General features: G+C 44.3%; 1 protein-coding gene across 10 annotated transcripts in view; it reads left to right on the plus strand.

The window, feature by feature from the left end:
• PHACTR1 (phosphatase and actin regulator 1) overlaps window positions 1-15,030 on the plus strand; it is a 314,460-nt gene that overhangs the window by 160,024 nt on the left and 139,406 nt on the right. Inside the window, exon 1 of one of the 10 annotated variants that reach the window (XM_087763488.1) lies at window positions 3,737-3,986. The exons of 8 other annotated variants lie outside the window; for them this stretch is intronic. In XM_087763488.1, coding sequence (XP_087619614.1) covers window positions 3,737-3,986 — 250 coding nt within the window. Of the gene's footprint in view, window positions 1-3,736; window positions 3,987-4,524; window positions 4,630-15,030 lie in introns of those variants that run through there. One more of the 10 variants, XM_009475428.2, reaches the window with a different exon arrangement.

Consider the following 15,030-nt stretch of genomic DNA (forward strand, 5'->3'; position numbering starts at 1 on the left):
TTTTTTACTTATCTTTAAAAACAAGGCAAAGCAAGTCATTTTCTGCAGGAATACTGTAGTACATTCATTTTACATGATTTGTCCTGGAACTGATTAGCAGCAGCAGCTTTCACCATAATTACGCAGATCATAATTAAACATATTTTTGTTTTATGAGCTGTGGCAAATTCAGATTCTCTATAAGGCGGCTCTTAGGAATGAAGGCAATTTGCATGTTATAGCGAAGTGCATGTTACAAGAGACATACTAGCAGATGGCTTTAGGGCTTGTTTGCACTCAAAATACATAGCACCTGCAAGCAAAAATGCACTGGGCTTTCTCCATGATAATTTGGGGTTCTTATCCGCACGGAGTCAGTGTTACCCACTGGACCAGTTATTTAATTCCCAAACGTCCCCACATGGGTCAGAGAAACTGGGCTTCTGCAGTCTCTTGGGATCTGCTTGCAAAAACTCTGTCCGTTCCCATAATGTTTGGTGGTTCTTTCATAGTACAGAGTACACGTGGAGCTGTATGGAGTCACTGAAGAGCTTTACACCTGACCTGTAGGAATAGTTACACAGATAGTCTCCTTCCAATCTCTGCCCGAGAAGGGAGTTGCTCCTGTCCCTCTCTAAAAGTTGTTTGGGGTTGGGAGATTAATAACAGAGTCACTAAAAAATGCAGGGTTTTGGATACCAAGTCTATTTTCAGATCTGAGTTGAATTTCATGGTTTTAGAATAAAAAGAGTTGGAAGAGAAGGGATAAACACTGTTGAAACAAAAAAGCTTAAGTTTGGACTGAGTGAGCCATTCGGACTAAGCCTGATGGAACATGTTTTTCCTGTTTCCCCTCTCATTTTGCTGTAAGTAGTAGATCTCTGTATTTAAACAGTCTGTGTAAGTGTTCCCTCTCTGTCGTATACAAACACCTTCAGAGCATCCTGCAATATGATTTCATAAAATTTGTGTGAAAACCAGAAACATCGACATCACTGTTCTTTAGCCAAGGAGCTGAGATATCAAGATGTTGTAAGTAATTTGTCCAAGGTCACAGAGGGACACTGCAAAAGACACATGATCTGACCCAGTTTTTCATGTCTTAAGTCCTACCCAGTTCCTTAACTACAAGACCGTTTGCCTTACAAGACCAGCTCTGCTGGTCTTCAGCTCTGCTAAATATATCATGCTAGGTTCTTTTCCTAAAACAGGTGAGGCACAACACCCCAATACTGCCCTGAGACAGCAGATAAGACGTTCGGGTTTTGAGTTCACCCTGCATTTCATTAACACTCGTATTTCCCCAATTTGGGGAAGTTCACATTTGAATGTGCTTTCTGTTCCTGACCCATTTCTATAATACAGCAGTGACAGAGAGCAGTGAACTCTAGGCAAGTTCAGAAGGTGAGTTATGGTCATTTCTTCTGCTTACCTAATTATTTTCTGAATCACAACCAACCTGAAGGTGTTCTCAAAGGCAATGAGTAAGTTAGAGGGAAATCCACTGCGAGTGTCTGAACTGCTGGGGAACTGGTAGGGGATCAAACTGTTCTCAGCTTTTGCTTTCCAAATGTGTAAGGTAGCAAACAGTGTCTCAGCATCAGGCATTAGAAGGGACGGCTTCTCAGTGCATTAACTCGTAACTACATGATACACACATTTGGGGAATTCACCTGCTTGTTCCTGAATAATTCGGCATTCCCTATTCTCCTAACACTTACATGAAACAAGTGAGAATTTTAGATGAGCAACACATGCAAAATCAAGTCCTTTGGGGCAATACTTAACCTGAGGTGACCGACTCTATTCAACATAAACCTGTATACATAGCCCAATGTGCAGGATGCTTTGCGTGCCTTAGTGAATGGCATGATTCTACTGAGAACATGCTGCAGCCCGTATTTCTGTGAGATCTGATAGCACCTAGCCTGATTTTTGAATGCCGCTAAGAAAAGTAAAGCCTTGCAATTTTTGCCGTATGTGACATCTCAAGGTTTCAGCTCCCGGGAGCACCAGGTGAGAAGTCAGGCCTGCATCAGAATGACGCAGAACAAGTAGGTCAGCAGTTTCATTGCATGCATCTTGTGTGTGTCTGTGTGTGTGTGTGTGCGTGCATGCATTTGAGAAAATGGAAAACCATGGCACTGAATTCTTAAGTTTCTGCTCCGTCTTTCTTTAGGCAAAAGTCTCACTGACTGTTTCCTGTGCAGTCGAAGAGAATCAGGGCTGGTTTGGCCTCCTGTTGTGGTAAAACATGTGGCAACATTATGTGGAAATGGTAAAGAATTGCAGAATGAGTGGATTTCTTCTAACAGTGAGCAAGGGCTTTGGCTAAAAATAAGGAGAACGGTGTTATTCTTTGCCATGTTTCGTCTGCCCCAATTGCACGCTCTCTCTGCTTTGTGCCTGCCAAACTGATAGCTTGCTGAAGATTTAAAGGAGCAACACTCACATTCCTATAATAGCTACCAGAATAGCTGACTTTATCATCTCTTCTGCCGACTTTCCTTCCCGAAGCCTGCAAGAAGCAAGCATCCTTGCCACTGCTCCCCCCTTGCTCGGTGTCACAGGCACTGTCCGGAGCTGCTGCTTCGGCAGGTTGGGCAGCTTGGGCTGTTTACCATGCTGTGAAAACAGACGGCACATTTTGGGGGCAGCTGGGCAGCAAGGGCTTGACAGAGCGTCTGGCCAGAGATTATAATCCCCTTCAGGCTGGGGGAGCTTTGGAAGCGCGCTGCCCAGGCTGCGGGCACCCAGGGATGATAGGGCTGCTCTCCAGAGCAGCTGCATTTTGGGCAGAAGGCAAGGGAGACAGAGAAGAGGGTATTCATCCCCCAGATAAGCAGTCAAAATTAATTCAAACTGTCTGTACTTCTCTGGGAGTCTCTGGTCAGCCTTAACCTAGGAAGAGCACCCTCGTTGCAGGGGGGGGCTTGGGCTGAAGTCACCAGGCGGTGCCAGCCGCTGTCAATGGCTGGCCTTGTGAGCCCTGAACAGGCCAGGACAGGCACCTCCTCTGTCCTTTAACAGAAATGGGGAGAAAAAGCAGGAATGAAAAGGAGGAGGGGTTTGGAGGAGGGGAGTTGGTTTTCCTGGGGCACCCGAAGCAGGGAGGCCTGGCTCCCCCAGAGCTGAAGCCACCTGCGGAGGCGAGGGGGGGGAAGGAGGGCGCAGCCCCCTGTCAGCCTGCTGGCAGACTGTCCTTTCTGTGTAAAATATTAATTATGGCGGGACAGGCTGCCACGCCGCCCGAGTGTGAAGGCAAGGTTGCCACATTCGCCGAGCCAGAGAATCGCAGCGCGTCCTGCCAGGAGACCGCGGTACTGGCGGTGCCGGCGGCTGTGCCCGCCATCCCAGAGGGCTATGGCCTGACGCGGGGCTCCCGCGGACATGGGGGCTTGCCAGAACAGGGGGGAGGCAAGGGAGAAGAGGAGGGGGCGGGAGGGGAAAGCGAAGGGAGGCTCTGCGTTCCTGGGATGCGTGCAGCCAGCGAGGTAGCCAAAACTGTACCCGGCTCTGCTTTGCCGCCAAACATGCCTAGCGCCAGCGGCTGAGGGTGAGGCTCGTCGCGGGGACACGCCGAGCATCCTCCAGCCAAGCACAAGTGAATTGGTTAAGGAGCAGGGTCGCGGAGGGCAGCAAGGCTCAGGCAGTGCCTCTGCCTGCTCTGCCTCCCGCCTGCCCCCCCTCTCCCCCAGCCCTCCCCTTCGTCCCTGTTGTGTGTGTGGCGGCTAAACGCTGAGGCGAAAGGGAGCGGATGGCGGATTGCACGCACGCCAGGCAGCCTGGGATGCTTGCTTTTTCTTCTTCTGGCTGCAGGCAGGTCTCGGTTTCAGACATGAGTGGAGAGAAACCTAAAAAGAAAGCTTTCTATCTAGTGAGGATGAAGCCACTGAAGGAGCCCACCACCACTAACAACAATGTCTCTTTTGTGATACACTGTCACATAGGCAAGGAGATCAAACACATTTGCAGCAACTGCAGTCGCGGGGAGGAAGCCCGTGACGGTGAGTGCTGAGATCCTGTGAGTGTAGGAGAGAGGCAGGGGAGCGCGTTTGCTTGCATGGGGGGTGTGTGTACATGTGTGTGCTCCCGTCGGAGGCTGGGATGCTCGGCTTGTCCCTCCACAGATCCCAGGGAAAGAGGAAAGGGAGCGCGGGAGGAATGCACTGGGCATCGATTCAGCGTGTCGATCAGAGAGGTGCCAAGAGGGACAGGTCCCCTCATTTGCCACAGAAGCTCTGTGCTAACAGTTGAGGAACCAACTCTTTTTTTTTTTTTTTTTTTTCTTTCCCCCCCTAGTTGCTATAGAAATTGCCATGTGTATCGATTGTGTGTTGTTACCATTCCTGTGAATTTTAGATCAGGGTTTTCTGCTTTGATATATCAACTTTTTCCTCGTCGTGCTGCAGTGGAGTTTGCTTATCTCAACTCAGTATTTGGAAGGACCGGTTTACCTGGAATCCAGCTAGTGTGATTTTCACCATGCTGTCAAATGCATGGGGGAAATTGTATTTTTATTGGAATTAATATAGTGCTCTTCATCAGACAACTGTTCTAATCCCTTCCCCCTCTCCTTTTGGGACTGAGCAAAACCTCCAGAGGGTATTCAGAGAGTGACGGTGTAATCAATCACAGGTGTTGCTACAGGTATGTATATGCTTTTTATGTTTCTGCAAATGCAAATACTTGAAGGCAACAATGACAAATTATTTGGATTTTGCCAAAGTCAGCAATTAGGAGAAGCTGAGAACTAAAAGGAGCATAAAAGCATTCAGGCAAAAAACAGCCTCACAGATGTTACCCCGCATTCTTGTTCAATGTTGTATTACTTCGTTTTGCTGTGTGGTTTTACGTGTTACTTAGGACTGAAGGCACTCAACTTAGGACTCCCTATTAACTGATGTGGTAGACAGATCTCATTTTCTGAAGGTCAGGGAAAGGCTTTTTTGTGATAAATGTAAATATGAAATAGTTATAATTTTCTGAGCTGAGGTTCTCAGTAGTTGTTGGCACTTCATTTTTCAGCTTTTGTCGCTGATGCTGATATTATTATTTATTTTTATTATTATTATTATTGTTATTATTGTTTTCATTTGATCTATGCAAAAGAGCAAAATATTTTTTGGGATCTAATGGTCCTTTGTCAACCACAGGTCTGCAGTTTAATGAAGTAACTGTGGTTTTGCTAATGTCTCTTCAGAATTTGCAGCTTGCTAGTGTGATTATAGTTTCCTTTGATTAAAAAGCAGCTAAAGCTGAGCGGAATTGCTTTCAGTGGAAAGGAAGAAGATAGCCTGAGAAGCCTGGAAACCCACAGTGGGTTAAGCACTCTTACTGCTTATGCCACTACAGCAGAGGGAAGAATCTGATGAATGCTATGCAAAATGTTGAGTGTTTTCTTTCCTCTTATGTGCTGCTGATGACAGCAAGCCCCACAGATATTAAATGAAGGGCTATGTGCAGCAGCAGGTACTTTACACTATTAACGTGGTTTATTTATGCTTAAAAGCAGGCGAAGCCATTTTTTAAAAATATGCTTTCCTAGATTAATTGAATTGACCTAAAACTCAATTGCATCAACATCTTTTGCTGTTTTTTTTTTTTTTTTTTTTACAACCTTGTACTTGAAATCTTAGCACAGCAAGAAGAGAACATTGCTTTCCTCCCTTTTAATGCACACATGCGTATGCATGGATGCTTGTGAATGTATAACTCCAGTTACTTGTACCTCTTAACAGACTAATAGGTATGTATTTAAGGACACTACTTCCTTTTTTATGTTTGATTATTTAGCTTAAAACCATTAGATACTCCGAGGGGAGGGTATGCCTCTTGACAGGAGATAATCTAGTAACCCTAGAGAGGCAAAGAATAGAGCAGAGATGCTTCCAGCCAGCAGGCTTTCAGAGCATCTCATCGGACCGTTTTCACCCCCCCCCCTTCTGTCAGGCAGGATTTCATTCCAGTCCGTGCAAATAACTTTTATGGTCATCGTTTAAAAAGTATGTAATATCAGTACAGCCTTAATCCTTTCTTTCCCACCAGCATGGACAGCTATGAGTTTCTTTCAGAAAGTAAGGAAACTGTAGTCCCAGCTGTACTGGCTGAGCACGCTCACTGGCTTGACTCTGACACGTTTTTCATGACTGAAAAATGCCAGGTTTTCCCTGGTTAATACCTGTTCTAGACCTTTTGGGGTTTGGAGGGAAAGGATGATATAATGAACTGAAATTATAATGTGATCATAATATCAGCAGGACAGATCAGGTAAAAACCTGTGACCAGCCCAGGTACGGAGAAACCTGTAGGGATCTCAAGATGTCCAGGCATCCTCACAGTTGCACAGCCCAAAAAGCACCCAGAAAGGGGACCACTTAGTACTTTTTATAAGGGAAATGCACCTAACTTTGCAATGTGGACATCCCCACCCTCCTATTCAAACATATGTATAGTTTATACATGGTCTTGCAGGCCTGAAAGTGCACTAGTGGACCTAAAAGTACTGTGTGGGTTCTGTGACCCGAGCAACTATTATATTTGTTGGAACTGTGTACAGAGACGAGGATTCAGTCCTTACAGCATAGGCAAGCCAGTTCGGTACATTGATTTAATGCTGAAATACCCTCCAAATCCAGTTACGAGTCCTGGATTCTAGTTCTTGTCTTACTCTGCATTCTCATTGTACTACTGCACTGGCAGAACTGGAGAAGGAAAATTCATGCTGAAACAGAGGGAAATCCTTCAAAGACCACTAACAAATCTAGCAAAAATCATGACTAGCAGAATAGCAGAAGAGATAGCCGTGAAACCAAAGGAGAAGATGGAGGCAGGTGCTGAGTTGTATGATATCTTGGAAGGGAGGTCATGTAATTCAGAGAGAAGTTGGTGAAGGAGTTTGGACATGCAGATGGGCTCACTGAAGTAGGGATAAAGGGAGTTGATGTGGATGCAGCATTTTGATGAGGTAAAAAATAAGAAGTGAGAAGCTCAAAGAGAAGCAGGAGGTTACAGTAATGCAGATGGAAGTGGGAGATGTTTTAGCCATTGGACTGAAAGGAATGGATGTATTTAATGCTAATTTGGTTGGAAAATAGAAAACAGAGAGAGGGGTCTATAAAGGACCAATACTGAGAGTTTGGGTGACAGAATAGTGTTGGAAATAGAGAAGCAGTGAAACCGTATGTGAGGGAAGAATGAGGTGTGTGGTTTCATCCTGTGAAGTTTGAGTGGCCACGGGACATCTAGGACAGGACGCCAGAGAGGAAATCAGACATGGTAGACTGAACCGAGAGGGAGAGGTCAGGTGTAGAAAGACATGAATCATCTCCAGGAATAAAAGAGCAATCAGGGCTGAGCTCTGAATGCTGCCAGAGGAGGGCTGCGAGGGAGATGTTGGGAGAAGCAGGATGGTGAAGAGTTGCAGAAGTCCCAAGAAAAGACAGACAAAAAGTGAGGAGACAACACAAGCGGAGGTATTTTGAAAGTGCCAGAAGCATGAAGGGGAATGAAAATACTTTCTGAACGTAAATGTGGGAAAGTGACATAAGCTTGTAGAGCAGCAGGAGCTAGAACTGCAAGAGATCGAGGTGCACTGGGACTGTGCGATGCTAAACATCTCCTGGTATGTACAGAGCACTTCTCAATATACTGATTTCAGTGGCCTCTGGGAGGGTTGTGGCAGTGCTGGGTCATAGCAGATGACATGACTGATAAGCAAGGGAACAAGCACAGGGAGAAGAGATTTGGCTGGGTTTTAAGATGTTCATACACTGAAAATGGACTGCAAATCTCAGCCTCCTGCAGAAGCCTGAGCCTGGGTCCGGAACATGGTTTAGATGCATGTCTGCTTTAGCGTGGCTAGGAAGAACGGTAGAGGTTTCAGAGGTACTCAGAAGTGACCTATCGGAAAGAGCAAGTGGAGCAACTGAAGTGGGATACTTGTGATTTTTATGCAGAGGATCTGACAAGAAAACTTAAGTGGAAAGCAGTTACCTAACAGTGCATTGGAAGAGAGGGACTGCACAGAGAAAAGCAGTTTTTTTATCAGTGACAGATGAGGGTTCTCAGCTCAGTTCCCACCTGTGGGATCTCTGGGCAGCTTCGGACATGTCTGTCCGTGTATTGCTCCGTACCCAAGTTCCTTGTCTGTAAAATGGAGATAGTGGGATTTCCTTTCATCTGCCTGCCAGTCTGTAAATAGACTATGAGCCCTTTAGTGGGAGGGGAAGAAGGTCTGTCTCTTGCCATTTGCATTCCTAGTGCCAAGGACTGTGGGGCTCCAGTTTTTGGGGTCTCTAGGTACAAGTGTGGTGTAAATATAAATAATATTAAGAATGAACATACCCAAAAGGTTTCATTTAAAGCTCAAGCCCAGTCTGTTTATTGTATACTCCTATACTTCAGGGTTTTGCTGTTTAAGCAGAAACGGTTCATTATCTTGCATATGCATGAAATCAGCGTGGACTGAGATACTATTGCTGTAGGAATTCCAGCACTTGTTTTTCTGCTACCATCCTTCTTCTAGAGCTTCTAGATAAATATCTTTTCCAAATGGAAAAGGGGGATCTGGGGGCAGTTATGTCCGTGGGGGTTGTGTGTGTGTGTATGATTCCCACCTGGAACTGAAGACTCTGTTATTTGTTTCAACCAGGAACTCTGAGAACATTTACTTTATCATCACTTAAGAGATTGTCTCCAAGGTGATTACTTTGCTTCCCACAAAAGTAATTATTAAATGAAATAGTTATCTTCTAGACAAGCCGTAAGCCCTGCAAGAGCTGTGTATAAAAATACGTTTTCCTCCACTAATTCTCACATTATTCCAAATGGTAACTGCTCTTCCATTACCATCTCTAGAGTGAGCGCAGCATGTGGCTGTGAAGCATTGCAGTCATTTACAATTGCACCTGTTAAAAATCCTAAAATATTTTGGAGGAAAAAAAATAGACTACACAGAATGGAAAAGCGGGCAACAAAACAGTGTACCTGGTCCTGCTGTGAAGTGTGCGAAGCTGAAAAACACATTTGAGGTTTCAACAGCTGATACAATTATGCAGTGTGTGTCTTTAGTCTCTGAGGAATAGTTACCTTAAAGAAAGGGGGGGAGGCATGGGCTTTCATTGCAGGGTGAAATATGTCTCCTTGACAGCACAGATCATAAAATAAAATTGGTTTATTTTTGTCAGTTGAACTCTGCAGTGTTTGATTTGGGTGAATACGGTGCTATGCCAGAGAAAGCTGATGAAACGGAGCAAAGCTATTCCACATCCCAACAGGCTGCTGGGGAGCTGTGCGGGACACACTGCTCCCACCAGCGTTGCTTTCTGCTCAGGAAGATACAATCCCTCAGCATTTTGCAGGCTGAGAATAAATGTGCCCTTCTAGGAAGAAGGTCTGATTCTTACTCGTGGTAACTTCCAGATGGTCAAAATCCCAAAGCAGGCAGGGCACGATCGTTTACTTCTCCTTTACCAGGGAGCAGGGAGCGTAGCATCCCAGCGCCCCACTCCCATCAGTGTGTCTGGCGTGTGAGGGACTAACAGGAACTCATCAGTTACCTGTGGTTTTGTCCGGAGATAGAGGCTAACAGGGCTGCACTGTGCTGGTGTGGCTGGGCATGGCCTGCACGTGGGGAGGAGAGGGGGAAGGAAGAGAAGAGGAAGAAAAAAGTCAGTTTGGGCTATCAGAGGGCATACCTCTGGCTTACATGCTAAGACTACCAAATGCGAGTGGCCGACCGGAGATATGTGAGGCTTTCGTTAAATACTAGCAGTTATTTCAGTTGGCTAGTGTGCAGTAAATGGAAAGAAAAGGGATGGGGGAAGAGAGGAGGGATTACATCTTCAGCCTTTATGTCCCAAAATAAAGCTGAAGAAACATCACCCAGCCTGGGGCAAGTCATTAATTGCTCGTGTGGATCTCTGTAGTGACTAACGCATATCCTGTTAAACTGCCTGGAGCAAAAACTGCTGGCCACAAAATAAGGCGGTTGTGTACCATTCCAGGTGAGGCTGTGCTGGCAGTGGGACGTTCACAGCCAGCCTTGCATGGGCTGTCACCCAGCAAAGCTCTGGGGTTACTTTGAAGAGCCCTGGAAGATGCCTTGTCCAAAATTGCAATTAATTTATATTATTGACTGAAACTGTAGGTAGTAAGCAAGGTCTTCGCTTTGGTAAATTAGATAGTATGGAGGAAAAAGGTGTACACAAGATTGGGTCAAGCTTACGCAAGCAGATGTCTAAGTCCCTTGTTTTCCAGTGAAAACGCCCGCGTCCCTACCAGAGAAATGTTAGCCACCTTTTCTGGGAATTCTGTATATCTGTGTCCATTGATTTGAGGAGTTTTAGGAACAAAACAACAAAAATGGTGGAATTGGTCACAATGGCTCAGCACCCTCTCATTTTTATTACACAGTGTTGACATAAGGACACTCATAAGAGGACACCTCAGTTCTTCGGGTCTTTAGAGAGCAGACGGCCTGTTTCAGTCCTGTCTCCTCTCACTTTTCTCTACTTTTCAATGCTGTAACTCAGTTGTCATCTTTTGATAGCATCTTACCATCCTGCTTTCTATTCTGAGAACCAAGTTTTAAGTCTTGGGATATGTAAGCCTCTTAAATGCAAAGATTGGGGCAACACTGAACATGCGATGAAAAATCAGTTCCTTGTAGGGAGTTCAAAAAAGCAGATAAAATGCCATCAAGTATGATGAAAGCAATACAGTGGTTTTCCTGTATTTAACAATAATGCTCTGCTCAAAGTATTGGTTGTCGTGTTGAGTAGTATGACTAGTTTTGATTCTTCTGTATCAAGTTAGATACGTCAGAAATGCAATACAGAACTATTTGATAAACCATGAAAGGCCAGAAGTTTACCATGTGTAAAGGGGGGAGGCAACGCGTAAAAAAGGGGCAAGATGATGGCATAGATCATGGAGGAGCAGCTTCTCGTCTCACTCTGCTGTTACCAGAGCGCTTCATCTGATATTGACCTGGCTGAACAAGCTTGGCTTTCTGTGCCTTTTTTTGCATCATCCCTATGTCCTATTTTATGCTTTGATCCCTGCCCAGGGCAGGCAGTTAGTTTCCATTTCTGTGTTTTGTCTTTTCGGAGTACTTCCCTGACGTGCTTGGAGATGTTTCTCCTAGAGGATGGTTTGCACAGTTGGCCTCTTCTTTGAAACTTGAGATTCTTTAGAAGAAAATGAGGTATATGGAAGTACTTCACTTTACATCCATTATTGGAATTTTATTGATTAATATCATCACTGCCTGTCAGAGCTAAGCAGCAGAGAAATACTGGCTATGTAGGGAAGAGATGGGAAGATTCAGTATTCTGCCATGTGACATCTCTTCCTTTCTTCTCTTTTTGTTTGCCTTTTTCTTTTCTTTTAGTTTGTAACCACTACTACTTGTATCAGTCTGTGCTATTATAATACCTTCTGCCTCTGTTTAGAAATGAGAGTTCATATCATATCGTATATCATATCATCTCATATATCATATCATTAAAAGCAGTAGAGTTCATTTGCGGGCACCTTGACTGATGAGGAAAACCTATCCTTTGAGTATACTGTTGTATTTATAACATTATCATTCATTGCTGCTACCTCAGCAAAAGAGGTAGGCATTCTACATCAATTTTTGTAGTGTAAGATTTTATTTCTTGATCCATTTCAGTGGCTGGTAGCAAATGTATAGCTATTCCTTTGTATCTCCTAAGGTTCTCTTGTTTGCAATCAGACAATACTGAATTTGGCTTCCTGTTGTTGTCACCTTATTCGGTCCCCAGTTAGCCAGAACATAATTTCAGGAGCACAGTATAAATGTATGTAGTATCACCTTGCTAACAGTCTGCCAGGATGTCTAAGATTAATTGGATATGTCTGTAGTCTATTAAATCAATTATGCCAGGTCTCGCGCATCTTCCCAAATCCATTAGCCAAACCCCAGCGTCAGGGCACTGGGGCAATTGAAGGGCAGCACCAGAGTGTACAGTGGTTAAGCCAGCTCCAGCTGGATGTTGCAGTCGCTTTCTTAGAAACTGGAGGGTACTGTGATGTTTGCCATTATCTAGATGGACGCAACAAAGCTGCAAAGGGGTGAAGTTGGGACATACTTGGAGGCCCCGTTTTTCCTTTGTGACTTTGATTTGCACGCTTCTCAGAAAATGCTGTTCTTGCCATCCCTATGAGCTGGAAAACTGTCCTCTTGCTGGTTTTTGGCTCTTGGGAAGTGACGTGAATCTTCACTGGTCTGTTGCTTTTAGTCTCGTCTCAGGAAGGATTGGGTGGGGAGCAATAAGGTAATGTTTGATCTTGTCACTGTCATCTCTCCCTGACTTTCCTGGGTTTGGGTCTAGCTTACTGAAGATGAGGCAGACCTAGCAGAGCCTCTGCCTTTGGATGAGACTCGTAGATTCAAAAGAAGATTAATTATTTCTGTTGCTCTGAAAAACAATGAACGCGGTATAATTTAAATCAAAGATAAAATCAGTCATTATAAAACCACCTGCTGTATCTTCTTTGGAACCACTAGACATATCATGCTGGCTTGGTTATGCTCAGGCCACCCTGTCTAAAAGGTCCCCCCAAAATCATAGTGCCCATCAGCCATCACGAAGATGTGCTGTTGAGACAGATCTCATAGGAAAGCACTGTTCCTCCTCTAAGGAAAGCTCTGGATCCCAAGTGAGAAAAACCACAAATAAGAGATGACCAGACCTGACTGACAACCTCTGCAGTTTTTCTCTGCATAGATAGCAGAGATTTTGAAGGTTTGAAAATATGACTCAGGAATAAAAGCCAAGTATTTCCCCAGCTTTTTCTTTTTTCCCCCAGAAAAGTAAAATTGTGCCCAAAATGTCCAAAGAGAAGAGGAGAGCAGGTTTCTGCATACGTATGCTTTATAGTGTGCTAGTCAGGACATGGACCGGGGTGAGACATGCAGGCTCCAAGACCTTGTTTTGTGTAACTGAGATGACTGTCGTACCCATTTCTTTGCCCCTAACTAGCAGAGGCATTCAATCTCAGCTACTTACTGAATCCCTGAAGCCCAAGGGTTGCAATTTAAGATGTACAACCTTTTGTGCAGGGCAGGCCCAGTGTATCTGTTGCTTGGGACATTTTGGAAAAGATGTAAGGTGTACTTCAAATCTTCTCTTTCCTTCCTCCTGCCCTGAGCTGTGCAGCCCAAGGCTAGGAAGATGGGCTTAGTGCTGCAATTCAGCAGACACCTTCCCCTATCACTACTTATGACAGAGGGCAAGATCCTCCTCTTCTTTTGTATGACATTGTTCAGGCCATTAGTCTAATGGCTTTGTGCAATAGGAATGCAGGGAATAAAATTAAAATGGATCCAATTATTTAATTTACCTTGGGAGATTTTGGTAGCAGAGAATGATTTTTATTTCACCTTGCCTCCTAACAGAAGTTGATTATCTTTTTGAAAAAACAGAGAGTAATGGTATTTTAAATCTTTCCTTGTAAAGGTCTGGAAGCACAGAAGTGTAATGATGGTAACACTGAGAATATCGGGTCATTTCAAGAAAGGTGTGTCTAAGTTTTGTTAGAAATGTCTTCAGCAGTGGGCTGAGGGATGTACAGCTGCAACACCAATACCATTGTCCTGAATGTTAGTTATCCTTTTAACACAGATTCAAGAATCAACAGATGGAAATGTTGGTAAGCAGACTTGAATGCATTGGGGATCTTAAGATAAATAATTAGAATACTCATTAACTATATTCTGACAAATGAGTCAGGCCTGGAAACGCCACTGTGGTCTACCACATCCACAGTCCATGTATTAGAAGCTTCTCTGAAGTATTGGTGATCCATATATTCACATCTATGTGGATGATAGCCACAGTCCCTAATGTCAGCAGTCTGTGTCATAAGGATTATGGCACTGGCTTTACCTCTCTTTACCCATCCATTGGGTGTAGCTGCTTTGACATTTCCAATATTCAGATGCTAACTGACGCAGCATGTGCGCAGCTCCAATTTTTTTTTTTTTTTTACATGGAGACATTGTCAACCTTGCTTTTGGTAAAGTAAATAACTAAATAAAATCAGTAGAAATGTTATTTCTTCTACATCAGCTGAAATTGAACTGATATGTGTGTCATGCTGCTATAGAGCCTTATAGCATCTTATCTTTCTCATTTTGTTTTCCAATCTGCTTAAAATGTCAACACTCCTCAAAATTCAGATGCACAGTCTGAACGGTCAGCAGTGCAAGTGCACAGACATGTGGATGGATGGATGGATGGATGGATGGGTAGTGGAGGCTATTTGAAGCAGAAGTTGAACCAGTACTGAAGACCTCTTCCCCCTCCTCCTCCCGTGCACCAGCAAAACAGGATGCTCTCCTTATGCTAGCACAGTGGTTTTATTGGCTAAATAGCTTTGAAATTTGGGTTCAGCCTGAAGGAAAAGCCAGGTGCAGAGACTTGTGTGGAGCTTAGGCTGTTTAAATCTGAATTGTACCCTGCTGAGAAATAGAAGAGTGAGATGACTAAAGCTTTCATTAATATTTACAGCCCCAAAGTAATTGTCTGCTGGCTTATAGCCATAAGGGTGAGAGGTTGACTTCTAGCGATGTGCTGTGGCACTTAAGATGGGATTTGCTGCCTGCTCCAGCATCTGAATTGAGAAGAGCAACTTCTGTCTGTCTGCTCTCTACAGCTGCCAATCTTTGGCTTCTCTAGCAGCCGTTGGAGAGAATTAGACATGATACCTAAACGGGAAAGTAAGGAGGGACTTGTGAGGCTCGGTTATGTAGCTTCCTTTCCTTCAAAGTGCCCCTTCCCAAGTTGCATGTATAAACAAGCACGAACTCAAGAGGTATTTTATTTTCTCTTTCTTGTGTGTCTCATGAAAATGACAGCATTTTGCCTGCATTGTTTCACTCTAGGAAAGTACTCAAGTTACTAGTGTGGGTTTGGCTTTCTATGCGTTTCTGTCATCTGAGTCAAACACCGTTTTTCTTGTGAACTCAATATGCTCGTGCTGTGCATGGAAACCCATGAGCCTAAAAGAAAATAGGGA

The sequence above is a fragment of the Nipponia nippon genome, unplaced genomic scaffold (genome assembly GCF_047370975.1).
Source record: "Nipponia nippon isolate SJK-2023a ecotype South Korea unplaced genomic scaffold, ASM4737097v1 scaffold_1, whole genome shotgun sequence".
NCBI classification, from domain to species: domain Eukaryota; kingdom Metazoa; phylum Chordata; class Aves; order Pelecaniformes; family Threskiornithidae; genus Nipponia; species Nipponia nippon.